Below are 17,018 nucleotides of genomic sequence, written 5' to 3' on the forward strand. Positions count from 1 at the left end.
AGACTGAAACCCAGTTATGGCAGTAAAACTCTGTGCAGTCATGTCCGGTGACACCCTTGGTCATAAAATAAAGTATGCAACGGGGAGGTCAAGTGGTGACAACTACTACCACTATATGCTTTTCCCCCCGAAACGCCTTTACAGCCATTCTGAAGGAAGTGGGCCCTTCCCAATGAATGTGTCTGGAAATAATTAACTGCGCCGGCTGCTGCGGGCAGAGTGACAATCTCATTTGAGTAGCTGGACTATAAGTAATTCAGGCAAAATCTCTAAAAAGCAAATGGGGATTTCAATATGGTTTCACTGCTTCCAGATATACGAGTGAAAATGTGACAAAATCTGACATAAAAATATAATTAAGAGCAGTGCAAAGGGCATTAATCAGCTCAAACCACAGATTGTAAAAAGGGGAGAAAACACCTAGTCAGTTAAAAAAATACCGCCCATCACTCAAAAATAAACAATCAGGTTACAAATGCCTCAAAGAGCAGCACTCCGTCCACTCTGCCTACAATGCCAGCCTCAAAGGTTTCTGCTACCACTAGCTGGAATTTTTTTTTCTTTTTTTGGCTGATTTTCAACCACATCACAGAGCTGGTCACATTTTGGGGAAAATTAAAATGTTGATGAAAAATATTCAGCCCGATTTCAGCTGCTACTTTCTGCTCCTTCAAAACCTTCCTTAAGATCCCCCCCTCCCGCCCCCGGCCCCGCACTGCAATGCCCGTAAGAAGCATTTGCAGGTTAATGGTAGATCCAGGAGGAGAGCCCAGACTGTGAGTCAAGCAATCTGGGTTCTCCTCCACTACCACTAATCTGATAAGGGACCTTGGGCAAGTAACTTCACCTATCTGTGCCTCTAGCTAGGACCACCTCTCGCTAAGTGTTTGTACCCAGCCTGGCGCTATGAGGCTGTTTGGATATTACGGCTAAGTCAGGCGGTAACTGGGTTGTGAGAGTGTGGAATGTAAGGTGAGGCTAGACGTAATTGTGCAGCTCTAAAATGCTGGACTGGAGTCACGGGAGTGGGGGGTTGTTATGTGAAACTGAATAACAATTGCTACAGAAAATTGGGTGGCTTTCCTGCAAACTCTGATTCCATGGTGGGAAGAAATACAGGCAACGCAATCAGTCCTACCTGCGGATCCTGTCCTGTTGCCAGCTCAGTGGATTGTTGCCATGAAGTCCCACCCTCTTTCAGACAGAGGACTGTAACCCCAGTGCCCTTGTCATAATGTATTTACCCCCCCCCCCCCCATAAAATTCCAGGGCTGATCCTTCTAGCCTGGACTATGCTGGCAGAAATCAAGCACAGAATTCCCCAGTGGCCCAGCTCCACTGGCAGGAGCAAGGATGGAAGCCATAGCCCTGGTCTACACTAGGACTTTAGGTCGAATTTAGCAGCGTTAAATCGATGTAAACCTGCACCCGTCCACACGATGAAGCCCTTTATTTCGACTTAAAGGGCTCTTAAAATCGATTTCCTTACTCCACCCCGACAAGTGGATTAGCGCTTAAATCGGCCTTGCTGAGTCGAATTTGGGGTACTGTGGACACAATTCGACGGTATTGGCCTCCGGGAGCTATCCCAGAGTGCTCCACTGTGACCGCTCTGGACAGCGCTCTCAACTCAGATGCATTGGCCAGGTAGACAGGAAAAGAACCGCGAACTTTTGAATCTCATTTCCGGAGACTGCGGGAACTGTGGGATAGCTACCCACAGTGCAACACTCCGGAAGTCGACGCTTGCCTCGGTACTGTGGAAGCACTCCGCCGAGTTAATGCACTTAATGCACTTAGAGCATTTTCTGTGGGGGGACACACACTCGAATATATAAAAACGATTTCTAAAAAACCGACTTCTATAAATTCGACCTAATTTCATAGTGTAGACATACCTATAGTGTAGACAGGGCTCAGGCATTTTTCTCCCTGTATGATGTCTAACACCGCTCAGAGCAGGGTTAAACAGCAGAGTGGTTAAGAACAGCTGAGCCCTGCCTAGGGAAGCACTTTCACTATTATTACCATCTATGGATCTACACCACCAGGGAACCGTGGGGTTTATTTTTGCCAACCCAGAGGCAACCTCTGTTCAACTCTGCCTCAGTGATGACCCCATACCTGTCCTAGAGCTTCACTTCCGCAGGAGTTTGACAGAAACATCGGAAAGATCCACATCCTCCCCCATTCTCCCAGTGGAAACGCAATTTAGCATCTATCCTCGTATGGTGATTTCCTCTCCCCAAACCCCCGATTTAGGAGAGGCGGGTGGACTCGCCCTCCCACTCCTGGGAGATGCTGTGTGCTGCCGATGCCCCTTGACAAACACATTTTATTGGAGGGCCTCGTCACCCAGGCAAGTGGTTCCCATCCCAGCTCACATGGCCGCTTTCTCCCCTTGCTTCCTTTCCTGTTAGTGTCTAGCCATAGTTCCTTTCCACCACCCTCCTCTGAGCAGAGGGGACCAGCAGGGCACGAGCAGGTAACTCTCTCCCAGATTGCTACTGAGGAGCTAGACCTGGCAGGGACTTGCAACATTTGGATTTTGAACACTCCCGAACATCACAGGGGTTTGAAGGCTGGGAATTTTGTTTAAGCCACTCGCTAACGCACGTGGTGTCAGGCTTTACCTGTATATGAGCATTTAATCATTGAAATACACAGTTCATTTCAAGGGGTAGCGACCCACATAGGGGTAGGTATCCGCATAATCACCCCCAGTAACCCCGCAAGTCAGTCTTTGTCCCCCTCTTGTGGCTGATTCACAGAAGGGGTTGAAGAGTCTGTGGCTTCTAATCGAGGGTACGTCTAGACTGGCATAAAAGGCATCTCTTTAAAGCGAGTTAGCGACACATTTTAAAATCCTGCTGTGGACAGGACAAGTTGTATTTTAATGTGTGTTAGCTGGAATTGTTAAAATACCTCTTGTTCGGTCCACAACACTAGGGTTTGAAAACACGTTGGCTACATTGCTTTAACCAATATGTTTTGAAAACACACCTTTTATCTGAGCCTAGACAAGCCCTAAGGGATTTAATTCTTTATTCAATTGTTAGAGGCTTATGCTTTTGTTACTGAAGGTCCTATCTAACTCACCCGATTGGCCCACGTTGGTTCAAGTTACATATGCCCAATAAAGTATTTCCAGTCTCCTGTAACAAAACCATAGGCACCTAGGATTTCCTAATGCCCACGCCACGGCTACTTAGAACTTCACTGTGACATGTGACAGCCCAGATCCTCCTGCTCCCAAAGCATTAGCCCACACCATTTTTTATTATTATTTGTATATGGTAGCGCCCAGGAGCTCTAGTCATGGGCCAGGACCTCATTGTGCTAGGCCCTGTAGAAACACAGAACAAAACAGCCCCTGCCCCGAGAGATCTTAAGGGAGAATCTCCATTAGCTATTAGCATCATAATGTTTATGACCCAGTTGAGTGGTGCTCACTCCATCCAGTAGAGGGCAGTGCCGCATGCACTCTAGACAGGACTTTCAAGTAACAACTAATAATTATTCAACCAATTCCCCCCTTCAAACTCCGCCGTGCCTGCACACCTACAGTTACCTCTACCCTAAGAAAAGTCTTCAGTGTAGAAATGCCTCCTCTCGCCCAGCTACTATAAGGCTGGTTAACAAGGCTTTGCCAAGCTCTCTTGAGAGGATGTTCAGATTTCGGGAGCCAACAAGGATGACAATATTTTTAGCCCAAAGGTTAAAACTTTCTGCGAAGAAGTTAAGCGCCTGAAAAGGTGCTTTTGTTAGGATACGCTCCTCACCCCAGCATCCGCGTCACCCACACCCACTCGGGCTTTGTATCACCCAGTTCCAAAGCAAAGGCACTCTCCACAACACGCCCAGGGCCAGAACGTCTCAATTAGGACAAATCCCCCTTCCCCCAGCTCACACACGCCAGGTATGTGTCACCCCGGGAGTCCCCTGAGCAGTTTGGTTCTCCCTGAGCCCCCCAGCGCCTCCTGCAGCAAAAGGACAGGGGGCTGGGGCATGGGGAAGCGGGGTGGGAGGGATTTGGGGACAGGGGTGAGGGGGATAGGTGAGGGACCCTGGGTCAAGAAGTAGGTAGTAGGTGAGGTCTGAAGACAGGTGGTAAGGGATCTTTGGGGGAATGTGCAGGGGGTTTGGAGGGTCCCCTGGGACAGGGGATAGGAGCTCCATAGGGAAAGTGCAGGGGGAGGGTCAGGGGTCTCCTGGTACAGTGTGTGTGTGGGGGGGGGGGAGGAAAGGGGATCCCCTAGGGAAGGAGGGAGAGTCAAGTATCCCCTGGGACACCAGATAGGGGCTCCCTGGGGAAGATGAATGGGGGTTTGGGGGTTCCCTGGGTGGGTTGGGGGTCCCTGAGGCAGTGGATGGAGGCTCCGGAGGGGGGGGCAGGGGAAGGGGGAGCCCTGGGGGATCGGGGGGTCCCCGGGGCAGGGCGGCTCCCGGGGGGCGGGGGAGGGGTCAGGGGTCCCCAGGGCAGGGGACGGGGACTCCCTGGGGGGAATTCGGGACGGGGGGGGGTCTCCCGGGAGGGGCTTCGGGAGCTCCTGGGGAAGACCCCACCCGGGGATCCTGCGGCACCTCTCGAGCCCCCGGACCGTGGCTCCGCGCAGCGCCTGCCCCAGCCCGTCCCTGGCCGCCCGCCCGCCCCGCACTCACCCGCCGCTCGCTCCCCGCAGGCCGGCTGTGGCTGCCGCACGTGGGGGCCGCTGCCCCGGTCCCAGCCCCGCCCGCCGCGGCTGGGAGGGGAGCGCATCGTCCCCCGGCTGCAGCCATCGGCACCGCCCGTCCCGGGGCAGGGCCACCTGCTACCGCTGCCCCACACTGCCGCCGGGGGGCGCCTCTGCCCCAGCTCGGGGCACGGGGTCCTCTCCCCGATCCGTGTCCCTGCCCCTCCAGCCTCTGGCACCGAGCCCCTGCCCCCTCCGGTACCTCAGCCCAAGGGGCACCCCACACACCCCGGGCCCCGCTGGCTCCTGGCCATGTCCCCCTACGTGAGGGGTGCCGGCTCCCTGCCATATGCCAGCAGCCCCGAGGCCATGGGTCCCAGCCCCCTGCCACGTCCCTGGGTACAGGGTCCCGGCTCCCTGCCATGTGCCCCAGGCCTGGAGTCCTGGCTCCCTGCCACGTCCCCAGATACAGGGTCCCGGCTCCCTGCCACGTCCCCAGGGCCTGGGATCCCGGCTCTCTGCCACGTCCCCAGGGCCTGGGATCCCGGCTCCCTGCCACGTCCCCAGGGCCTGGGATCCCGGCTCCCTGCCACGTCCCCGGGGCCTGAGATCCCAGCTCCCTGCCACGTCCCCGGGGCCTGGGATCCCAGCTCTCTGCCACGTCCCCGGGGCCTGAGGTCCCAGCTCCCTGCCACGTCCCCGGGGCCTGGGATCCCGGCTCCCTGCCACGTCCCCGGGGCCTGGGATCCCGGCTCTCTGGCACGTCCCCAGGGCCTGAAGTCCCAGCTCCCTGCCACGTCCCCGGGGCCTGGGATCCCAGCTCCCTGCCACGTCCCCGGGGCCTGAGGTCCCAGCTCCCTGCCACATCCCCGGGGCCTGGGATCCCGGCTCTCTGGCACGTGCCCAGGGCCTGAAGTCCCAGCTCCCTGCCACATCCCCGGGGCCTGGGTCCCTGGCTCCCTGCCATATCCCTGGGTACAGGGTCCCGGCTCCCTGCCAAGGCCCCCAGGTAATTAGTTCCTGGCTCCCTGCCACATCCCCCAGGCCTGCCGTCCTGGCTCCCTGTCATATGCCCCCAGCCCCACCCCCTGCTTGGCCAGAGTTGTCACTAGGGCGGATGCAAAAGTCTCGGGGAAGTCAGGAGGAGCTGAAAGGGCTGGCCCAGCACTTCCCTCTTCTGTACTCTCAGTCTTTCCTCTTCCTCTTCTCCATGCCAGATGACCCCTTGCTGCTGGCTCCAGCTTTGGCACCCTTTGGCCTGGAGCGGTCTGTGACACCAGTCACTCTTGGTTCATGGAATTAAATGAGCCCTTTGTGCACAACGGCAGCTGGCAGCCCTGGGAAGCGTGATCCCCAGAGAGCAGGGGCAGGGGCCCAGCAGCCTGCCCCTACTGGTCACGGGGCTTGTTCCACGCTCCACAGATCTCCTTAACCCCTGTCCATCTGGGTTGAGAGCTGGGTGCAGGAGCCAACCTGCACTGGTGGTGTTGGCTGGTGAGCATTCCCACAAAGAGGATGAGAGAACATACAACACATGCCAGATGCTAGTCGCTTTGCTTAATCCGCTACGGAAGCCGCTCAGCTACGACGGTGGTGAGTGCGGTATCAGAAGCTTTGTCCCAGCTGATTCCGTTCTATCTCTTGGGTGCCTTTGCTGTGATGAGTGATGAGGGGTGGTTGGCAAGGGTGTGTGGTCCGTAGCAGGAAGAGGTGATTCAGCTCGGCAGTGGCTTCACTCCTTTTAATACAGAAGGATCCAGATGGTGAACAAGGGCAATTGATTATCTAAGCCAAGGGCTCTCTTTCGAAGGATACTGTGCGGTCATGCAGTATGTGTATACTAAGTGGATTAGCAAGGAGATATGAGTCATGCTATCTGCTGTGTGTGGAGCTATCCGTGTAGCTCCATTATGGATGATACCACTGGTGGAGAGGCCTGGCTACCTGCTGCCTACTGGAGACTGGGGTTGGCGTGAGGTCTCATTGGGTGAGGCTCAGTCAGGACCAGACAGAGGTAGTCTCAGGGTGGGGGACGTAGCTAGAAGAACTGACTGGAATTTGATCAGCTCTGCCAACTGTTGGTGACTGGCCACAATATGTGAAAGAGGTTAGCAATTTACAGGTGTTCTTAGACTTGGGGCTGCTGCTGGGGGCCTAGATAAGTGAGGCCCTTGAGCATTCTTCAGGAGGGCCCCTCACCTTTGGAAAATGCTTCCTACCCTGCTCTGCTCGGGCTGATGGGCTGCACTGCAAGGCTCATGGGGGAATTACATTGGGGACTGGACCTAAGGATGGTTATGGGGGACAGTGGCATTGGATCTAAGCTATTTAATCATAGAATCATAGAACTGGAAGGACCTTGAGAGGTCATCAGGTCCAGTCCCCTGCACTCAAGGCAAGACTAAGGACCATCCATGACAGGTTTTTGTCCAAACTGCTCTTAAAAATCCCCAATGATGGAGATTCCACAACCTCCCTAGGCAATTTATTCCAGAGCTTAACCACTCTGACAGTTAGGAAGTTTTTCCTAATGTCCAATATAAACCGCCCTTGCTGCAATTTAAGCCCATTTGCTTCTTGTCCTGTCCTCAGACGTTAAGAACATTTTTTCTCCCTCCTTCTAACAATCTTTTATGTACTTGAAAACTGTTATCATGTCCCCTCTCAGTCTTCTCTTCTCCAGACTAAACAAACCCAATTTTTTCAATCTTCCCTCATAGGTCATGTTTTCTAGACCTTTAATGTAATGTTATAGTTACTTTGAATAAGGAATCTTGTAACCTTTCCCCCAGCTTGGGAAGAGCCTTTCCATTAGCTGGGTTTTATAGACCAAAATAAATAGACACAGTCCCCCTCCTTCCCACTACAGGCTTTGTGCACATGGGTATCAGGGTTTTTCCCATGTGCACTTGGAACTTGATGCTGCAGGCCTGCACCCCAGTGATCCCAATTGACTTCAGTTTGCTGTGAGCAAGGACTGCTGCTACCCTGGTAAAGCTTGCGGGCCGGGGTATCCAGGACGTTGCATAGGAAGTTCTGTGCACATAAGTGTTGGCACGCATAACTGTCTGGAATTTGAGAGGAGATGTCTGAGAGCACCATTATTTAATCTCTTACTGGAGAAACCAGCATTTCACAATCCTGGCTTCAGGCAAAGGAAGAGAACAACATGTGGGTCCACTCCCGCTCCCATTGAAATCAAGGTCAAAACTCCCATCAACTTCAGTGGAACAGTCTGCACCATGTTATTTGTGCTTTGTGGCATGACTGTAATCCAAATTCAGTCTGATTTCTGTGTACCCTAGCTTATTAATAGACAAACCCAAGAGATATACCCGAGTTACACTTCAGACAAGGTGTAACCCTTCTGCCAGGTGGAGCCGGCAGCAACCTGGGCCAGGTTCAATACCTAGGGGTTCCTTTTCAACAATGCAACACAGAACCAGCTCGAGCCCCCATCCAATAACCTGGGAAAATTACCCACCACTCCCTGGGCACCTCTGAGAGACAATACTTCCCAGCTTGCAAGCACAGAGTCTGAGTGTAGAAAAGAAACTTTTAATGAAAGGCGGGAAGTCACCCGACATTAATTAGGGGAAATGTTGCAAGCAGGATTCATAAACATAAAACTGTGAGCAGGACACCCACTCCAGAGTGAGTGGGGCAGAGCCTTACGCCTCGTGTTCTTGAGTTCTACAACCAAAAGTTCCTTTTCTGTGCCCCTCTCTGTTCCATCACCATACCCCACTCACAGTGATTGTCTTTGGTCAGTGAGGACCCAGGGTTCAGAGGTGAATTTGTGTGAGTTCACCTCCGGCCCGGGGAAGAAGGCACCTTGCTTTCTCTGCCATCTGAGCACTTGCTCTGGCTGGCAACCCCACCAGTTGCGGTTTCTCTCCACTGGCCGCCCCGCCAGCTGCTTGTTCGCCACTCCCACCGGCTGACTGCTCGCCACTCCCACCGGCTGACTGTCAGTTACCTTTTGCTGCCACCTGCCTCTCTGCTGTGACCTCTGCAGGTCAGTCTCTTAGTGGTTGTCAGCTCCTAGTGATTTTCGGCTTTTTGCAGGCTGGGCAGAAACACCGCCCCACCACAAGTGATCTCAGCTCTCATTTAAGCATTTAGAATAACAAAGGCTCTTAATGGAACCTATTTAGCTATATCTTTGAACAGCAGAGAGGACCAGGTTAAACCAGACCAGGAACCATTGGGGAGAGTCCACATTTTATGGCTGGGACAGCTGGCATTTGACACCCTGGCTTAATGAGGTCCTTTCAGCTGAGGGTGACCCCCTCATTAGGGACAGGTTAAGCACAGTTCTGCTCCCCTTTGTTCATACAGCAACATTGATAACTACATCTCCCTACCCCTGCTTTCAGTACTAAAGTGATTTGTAACCCAACACCAGCCAAAGTGGATCACTTTGAGCAACACCCCTCTATCTGCTGGATATCTTGGCAGAGCAGATATGTTTATGTAAATACAGTTTGCTCCTAAAATCTCTCCCCCTCCCAGCTCGTTGTCAGGGGAGAACTCATTCAGCCCCTGCTTACATAGGTATCCCTGGAGATGGGAACTCAACTGGTAACACTACAAGCTACCATTGACCTACATGTGCCATACAGAGTCCCTGAATGCACCTTTGCCCTTAGGTATAAAACTGGTCTGCTATTAAACACCCGTTTTAAAACATGATTATTATTAAACATAGGGATGAGGAATGGACTTCTGGTTACAGCACCGGGCTGGGAATCAGGAGTTCTGAATTCTATTCAGGGTCTGCCCATCCACCTCCTCAGTGTCACTTAGCAGCTTCGTGCCTCAGTTTCCCCCCTTGTAAAAGTTGGTAATAACAACTAGCTGATAGGGGTATTGCGTGGCTTAATATATCCAGGATCTTTGAGATCTTTGGATGGCAGCTGATATAGAAGTGTTGTTATGCTTTCCTTAAGGGGATATGTGTCATCTATGGCAGTGGTTCTCAAACTAGGGCCACCGCTTGTTCAGGGAAAGCCCCTGGTGGGCCAGGCCAGTTTGTTTACCTGCCGCGTCGGCAGGTTCGGCCGATCACGGCTCCCACTGGCCGTGGTTCACCGCTCCAGGCCAACGGGGACTGTGGGAAATGGTGCGGGCCGAGGGATGTGCTGGACACCCTTCCTGCAGCCCCCATTGGCCTGGAGCGGCGAACCGCAGCCAGTGAGAGCCACTATCGGCCGAACCTGCGGACACGGCCGGTAAACAAACCAGCCCGGCCCGCCAGCGGCTTTCCCTGAACAAGCAGTGGCCCTAGTTTGAGAACCACTGGTCTAAGGTACAGAAAATAAAGGCAAATGAGCACATTTAACCCTTGGGGAGCTGTGTCATTGTTTTGTAATGGGTTTATTTTAACTGGTACAAATCCCTGTGTGGTACATTCCAATCAGTTTATAAATGATTTATATCAATTTACCTTAATTTGGTAAGGAGCTGCCTTAAGCTAGATCGAGGTAAGTCAGTTGTAAACCGATTTAAGTGTGTCCACATAGGGGTTTGCTGCAGTTTAATTTTAAAACCGATTTTAGTTAAACCTATGCAATTTTGTGAGCAGATGAGGCCTTAGGAACAATTGTGTTCAAGTGCAGAGCATGGTGGCAAATTCAGACTTGAAAACATGACCTGACTGTAGCCAGTGCAGTGATGTCTGCCTGAGCCTGCAGCCAGCCTGAACCAACAGCTCGGAGAGATGAATTGCCCTGCGTATCACAGTGGGGTGTTCAGCAATTCAAAGCGGATAAAGCCAGAAGAGACCATCATGCTCATCTAGTTTGATCTCCTGCATAAAACAGGCCAGCATGTCTATTAAAAACACATCCACGCTCTATGTAAAGAGTCCAAGTGATGGGGAATCCCCCACCTCCCTAGGTCGGCTGCTCCAGGGATTAATTCATTACACTCCCTGTTAAAAATGTGCACACTATTTCTAGTCAATTTGTTTCCCATCAGCTTCCAGTCTTTGGAATGGCTGCTAATGACATCCGGAACTGAGGGGTGAAGGCCCTGCCATTCCCTCCCCCCCTCACTCCTCCAACAGAGGACTCCGTGGGAATGTCCACACTGCAAAAAAAGGCCCATGGCAGTGAGTCTCAGAGCCTGGGTCAACTGACTCTGACTCAGGGGGCTCGCACATGGGGCTAAAGGCAGCTGTGTAGACATTCAGGATCAGGGTCTGAGCCCCTCCTCCCTCGCCAGGTTCCACAGCCCGGGCTCAAGCCCAGGCTCGAGGGTCTACACTGCTATCTCTGTCCCCACACTGTGAGCCTGAGTCGGTCAAGCTAGGCTCTGAGACTCGCACCCGCAGGGGTTTGTTTGCTGGGTGGACGGAACCTGTGTGTAGCTGAAGAGGGAGGCAGGCCCAGCCCACCCACCAAAGCTGATACACCCCATCTGCTAAGCTAAGTACTGGGGGTGGGGAGGCATCCCTGCCTCTCTGGGAATGGCGGAAAGGGGACCCCTTTACCACCCCCCGCTACTCCTGAGGGCAAGGGGCGGGCATAGACGGCCCCATGCAGCTGCTGTCTGGCAGGGGAGGACGGCCCCCAGGTACCGTCACTCCAAATTGGAGCAGGGCCTCATCTCCAAGCTGGGACAAACCACCGATGCCTCTGGAGGTTCCACAGCTCGCTGCGCAGAAAGCACACGGCAGAGGCCAAAGGCAGCAGCTTCCCCGATTTGAAGCATTTCTGGGCCGGCTCCGTTAGTGTGTAGGTAATTATTACCCACGCTAATCTCTGTGCTGGCTCCATTCCATCGGCTGTTGCAGCAGGGTGTCAAACATCCCCAGGGCTAAAGAACAAAGCAGGGCCCAGCACAAGCTAATCAATCATGAGCGGGAGCACAGAGTTCAGCTCACGAGGCTCACGAGGAGCATCAAGCGCCACCTTGTTAGCTCTCGCCAGAGGAGCGTGGGGGCTGTGAGTCTAGCCCCCTGGGAGCTGGACACAGCTGAACTTCCCCTTACTCCGGCATCATGGTCACTAGCTGCAACAGAGGAAAGTGGTTCCCAGTAGGGACAGGGAGCACATGCATATGTATTATTGCTGGGGCGGGGGGTGGTATGACAGTGATCCCCCATGGCTAATTATTCTATTCTACTGGAGCAAATCCATGTCTGCCTATGTCACTGGGCTGGGCACCGGGAGCATCCGGATACCTCAGTGACAACTGTGATAGAGCTCAGATCCTCCTACTCAGAAAGCACAGGCCCTTTCCATTGAACTGAAGGAGAATCTTCATTAATGTTAGCAGTATAGGGCCTATGACAAAGAGTTGATCAATTCCATTCCATAGAAGACAGTGGTTCCTATACAAACTAGCTAGTTCATTGCACACTCCTCTTTTTAGGAAAAACGTGTGCTCCCATGTCTGGGTTTTACCTACACTCAATCCTGCCAGTATAACAAATCTACAGCCACATATCCTGGGTGGCCACAGGATTGCTATTGTGTTATTAGGCAGAAGTTAGCTGTTGGTCAGGGATTTCCATAGATCAGCTGATATTACCCCATGAATACTTGTCTTACAAGTCCATGCACTAGACAGATGATGCATTACTCATTTGAGCTATCAGGCCTGACGTCCTCCAACCGCCCCTGCCAACTTCCAGCTCCCCCTGTCCTGACACAGAGGCTCTCATCTTTGTTTCTATTCAAAACAAGTTACCAAATTCTCCTCCCCCACGATCCCAAAATGATGTAGGGGGAAAAAGACAGCTTGCTTAGAACAAAATGATTAGGAGACAACATAGTTCAACAGATTCCTTCAACTTGGTTTAATTCTTCACTCACATGTTTTTCTATTCTCAGATTCGTATTGAAATAGATGGCCCAGTAGTTTCAATTTTGGCGGAGGTCAGAGGTGAAATGAGTTTGTGGCCTCAGCTTTCTGAAAGCACTAATGCAATTTTGACCTGTCACTGTTTGGCCAACAGCCATCAGGGAAGGAATGTTTATGAATAATTGTTCCCATTTGCTCAAAGAATCTAAAGAGCTTTCCAGATGGCGTGAACTGCAGGTATCAGTTCCACCCCCACCGAAACGCAGCCAGTTCTAGGGTGTAACATGGCAGTTATTTCACAGCACAGGGCAACATTACCTAACATTTTAGAACAGGAAACATGGAAGAATTCTGGATCCATATGAAACTTCAGAGAAAATATAAGGAGACAAATGACCATTAACTACACAAACTGGAACTTAGCCAGGACACCAAGGGTGACATCCTTTCTCAAGTCCCTCCCCTGCCACAGACTTCCTGTGTGACCTTGGGCAAGACACTTAGTCTCTGAGTCTCAGATCTGCACTGTGCAATGGGCATAACCGCATTGCCGTGCCTCCCAGGGGTGTTCTGAGGATAAATACATTAAAGATTGTAAGGACCTCAGTTGCTGTGGTGATGGAGGCCATATAAGTACCATAGACCAGTGGTTCTCAAACTAGGGCCGCCGCTTGTTCAGGGAAAGCCCCCGGCGCACCAGACCGGTTTGTTTACCTGCTGCGTCCACAGGTTCAGCCAATCGCGGCTCCCACTGGCCGCGGTTCGCCGCTCCTGGCCAATGAGGGCTGCAGGAAGGGCGGCCAGCACATCCCTCGGTCCGCGCCACTTCCCGCAGCCCCCGTTGGCCTGGAGCGGCAAACCGCGGTCAGTGGGAGCCGTGATCGGCCAAACCTGTGGACACGGCAGGTAAACAAACCGGCCCGGCCCACCAGCAGCTTTCCCTGAACAAGCAGTGACCCTAGTTTGAGAACCGCTGCCTTAGACCATGTGTCCGGGGTCTGCTAGTGCAACGACTATCCCAATCCTATCAAGATGCAAGAGGCAATTGCAGCAACTTTGAACCAAATGCACAGTTGGCAAAGTGGTTTACATCTGGATGTGAAAGAGCCTGGCGTGTTTGGCAGAAAGGCTCCAAGCTGTGATTTAGCTGCCTGTTAGCTGATATGGAGGGAATCAAAACAGGAGGAGCTGGTTTACTAGCTGAAATGGTGCCACTTCCAAAGGTTACTTAGTCTTTTGTGATTTAGCCATTTAACCACTGAGTCTTACTCATAGATTATTTAATTATCATTTAAAAGGGGTGACCCTTCTCTAGAATTATTAGTAGACTGTTTCTAAATTGCACCTGATAGAGGAAGGGAGGGAGGAGTTTCATGGCTCACCATGAGATACTTTCTTCTCTTGTTTCTTCTAAAGAAGTCCAGGGTTTTCCACGGTGCTGATCACAACTCACCAATTGCTCTTCTGGTGGAATGGGCAGAACATCAGGAGATGTGAGTTCCCGTCCCGGCTCTGCCATCATTTCACTGCATGACCTATGGGACGACTTCTCAGTGCCTCCATTTACGCAGGTGTAAAATGGATGTAAGGACCAATGGGGGATTTTTTCCACTGCTTTATCCTGTAGATTTGTGACTCAAGCAATATGGCTTCCACCACTTTCTTTGAGAGACTCAATCTACAGTCAAGAGACGTATGGGCTAGTGGTCTAAGCATAGGACCAAGAGCCAGAAACACCTGGCACTAGGTCAGGGGTGGCCAACCTGAGCCTGAGAAGGAGCCAGAGTTTACCAATGTACATTGCCAAAGAGCCACAGTAATACGTCAGCAGCCCCTCATCAGCTCCCCCCCACCCCGCTCCCAGCGCCTCCCGCCCACTGGCAGCCCCGACGATCAGCGCCTCCCCCTCCCTCCCCGCACCTCCCGATTAGCTGTTTTGTGCAGGAAGCTGAGGCGGGGATGGGGGAGGAACGAAGGCACGGCAGGCTCAGGGGAGGGGACGGGAGAGGGTGGAGTGGGGGCAGGGCCTGTGGCAGAGCCAGGGGTTGAGCAGTGAGCAGCCCCGGCACATTGGAAAGTTGGCAGCTGTAGCTCCAGCCCCAGAGTCAGTGCCTGTACAAGGAGCCGCCTATTAACTTCTGAAGAGCCGCATGTGTCTCTGGAGCCACAGGTTGGCCACCCCTGCACTAGGTGATGCTTTCAGAAGAGCCCAAGGTTAAGGCTGCATTGTTTGACATTAAAGATCCCATGGCACTTCTGGTATGAGAAGCGGTTTTCCCTGGTATAACTGGCCAAAACTACATCCTTGTTTCACTTCGCCACCCTATAGTACTGTTGTCCAATATGCTGTGTGCCCGTTATTCACTGAAGCATTGCACACATCCTGTTGGTTTTGTCACCCTGTTTTTCCCAGCATAACATTTGTCATAAATATAAAGGGAAGGGTAAACACCTTTAAAATCCCTCCTGGCCAGAGGAAAAACCCTTTCACCTGTAAAGGGTTAAGAAGCTAGGATAACCTCGCTGGCACCTGACCACAATGACCAATGAGGAGACAAGATACTTTCAAACCTGGAGGGGGGAGAAACAAAGGGTCTGGGTCTGTCTGTGTGGTGCTTTGGCTGGGGACAGAACAGGAATGGAGTCTTAGAACTTAGTAAGTAATCTAGCTAGATATGTGTTAGATTATGATTTCTTTAAATGGCTGAGGAAACAAGCTGTGCTGAATGGAATGGATATTCCTGGTTTTGTGTCTTTTTGTAACTTAAGGTTTTGCCTAGAGGGATTCTCTATGTTTTGAATCTAATTACCCTGTAAGATATTTACCATCCTGATTTTACAGAGGTGATTCTTTTTTACTTTTTCTTCTATTAAAATTCTCCTTTTAAGAAATTGAATGCTTTTTTCATTAGTTCTTAAGATCCAAGGGTTTGGGTCTGTGGTCACCTATGCAAATTGGTGAGGATTTTTATCAAACCTTCCCCAGGAAGGGGAGTGCAAGGTTTTGGTGAGGATTTGGGGGGGAAAGACGTTTCCAAACGGGCTCTTTCCTAATAAAATAAACCCGGTTAGACGTTTGGTGGTGGCAGCAATAAAGTCCAAGGGAAAAAGGAAAATAGTTTGTACCTTGGGGAAGTTTTAACCTAAGCTGGTAAAAGTAAGCTTAGGAGGTTTTCATGCAGGTCCCCACATCTGTACCCTAGAGTTCAGAGTGGGGAAGGAACCTTGACAACACTGAACCCCATTTTTGCCTCATCCACCTGACAGTACCTCATTTGTTAGACTGTGAGCTCTTTGGGGCAGGGACTCTCCTTTTCTCTCTGTTTGTACAGTGCCTGTATGATAAGACCCAGCCCAGATTGTGGCCTCTAAGCACTAACTGTGAATAATAACATCTGCTGACCCTCCACCCCAGAGATGGCTGCATTTCAGTGCTGCCATCTGCATAGCAAAGCCTTTGGGATCGATCAGGGTGAAAGACTTTCTGTAAACCTCAGTTGTTGATGTGTCTTTCTGCAAGTCATGCAAAAAAAAAAAAACATTTTGAAATTCCAAGCAAAATATAGAATGAAACATGGAATTCAGTCAGCTCAAATGAAGTCATTTTAAATTTGATTGCTCAGCACAACTTAGCATCTTCCCTCTGTGACAGAACGTACCCCTGTGTCTACAGCCTATACACTATCATAATAATCTTTGTTCTAAGAATGCCTTGTGAGGTATCATGTGAAAACTCAGAGTTTGCTGGTCAGTATTGTCCCGGTCAAATACGGTGGCAACTTTGCATGTGAAGTTATAAGATTCCCCTCTGTGATGTTATTAACACATGTTCCAAACCCCACAGTCCTGCCGAGGCAGAAGTCAGCTCTGAACCGCTACCACATGAAGAAAAAGGAAGCAAAATTTAATAGTGACATCTACTTCCTGAGCAAATGCACTAAACAAAACATCATCCCCCAAGGTCTCACCATCTATAATGCGCTGACCAGGTAACCAGTCTGTTACGCCTCGCATTTTGCTGTGCTGCTGGGAATTCCTTACCCAGACCTGAAGAAGAGCTCTGTGTAGGGTGACCAGATGTCCCTATTTTATAGGGACAGTCACAATATTTGGGGCTTTATCTTATATAGGCACCTATTACCCCCACCAACCCATCCCTGTCCCGATTTTTCACACTTGCTTTCTGGTCACCCTAGCTCTGGGTGGCTCAAGAGCTTGTCTCCCTCACAAACAGAAGTTGGTCCAATAAAATGTATTCCTCACCCACCACGTCTCTCTAAACAATGGAAGGAATGTGTGCGTGCCTTAATTTAAGCAGTAGAAAACCAAGGAAGTTCAAACAGGTGAAAAAAACAGCAGGGTCCATCCTTCCACATGGACTCTTTTTCTCCTGGGGCTCAGCTGGAAATGTGTGTCAAGAGAGGGACTGAAACTACAAAAAGGAGGGATGGACACCCCAAGACACCCCTGTGATGTTGCACTCCATAATGTTTTATGGAAATATGCTTATGAGTGTGAATATGATGTAACTGG

General features: G+C 51.3%; 1 protein-coding gene and 1 long non-coding RNA gene across 3 annotated transcripts in view; one reads left to right on the top strand and one right to left on the bottom strand.

Moving 5' to 3' along the window:
- KCNE3 (potassium voltage-gated channel subfamily E regulatory subunit 3) overlaps positions 1 to 4,781 on the bottom strand; it is an 18,650-nt gene extending 13,869 nt beyond the window's left edge. Inside the window, exon 1 of one of the 2 annotated variants that reach the window (XM_037916094.2) lies at positions 4,663 to 4,781. In XM_037916094.2, coding sequence (XP_037772022.2) covers positions 4,663 to 4,779 — 117 coding nt within the window. In that variant the 5' untranslated portion in view covers positions 4,780 to 4,781. The remainder of the gene's footprint in view (positions 1 to 4,662) is intronic. The other variant, XM_043527364.1, reaches the window with a different exon arrangement.
- Positions 3,859 to 16,563, top strand: LOC122462758. The gene is made up of 3 exons (XR_006285504.1): positions 3,859 to 3,919; positions 5,891 to 6,266; positions 16,330 to 16,563. It is a non-coding gene; the product is annotated as an uncharacterized LOC122462758 (long non-coding RNA).
- Positions 16,564 to 17,018: the final 455 nt, after the last annotated feature.

This window comes from Chelonia mydas, chromosome 1 (assembly GCF_015237465.2).
Source record: "Chelonia mydas isolate rCheMyd1 chromosome 1, rCheMyd1.pri.v2, whole genome shotgun sequence".
Lineage (NCBI taxonomy): Eukaryota > Metazoa > Chordata > Testudines > Cheloniidae > Chelonia > Chelonia mydas.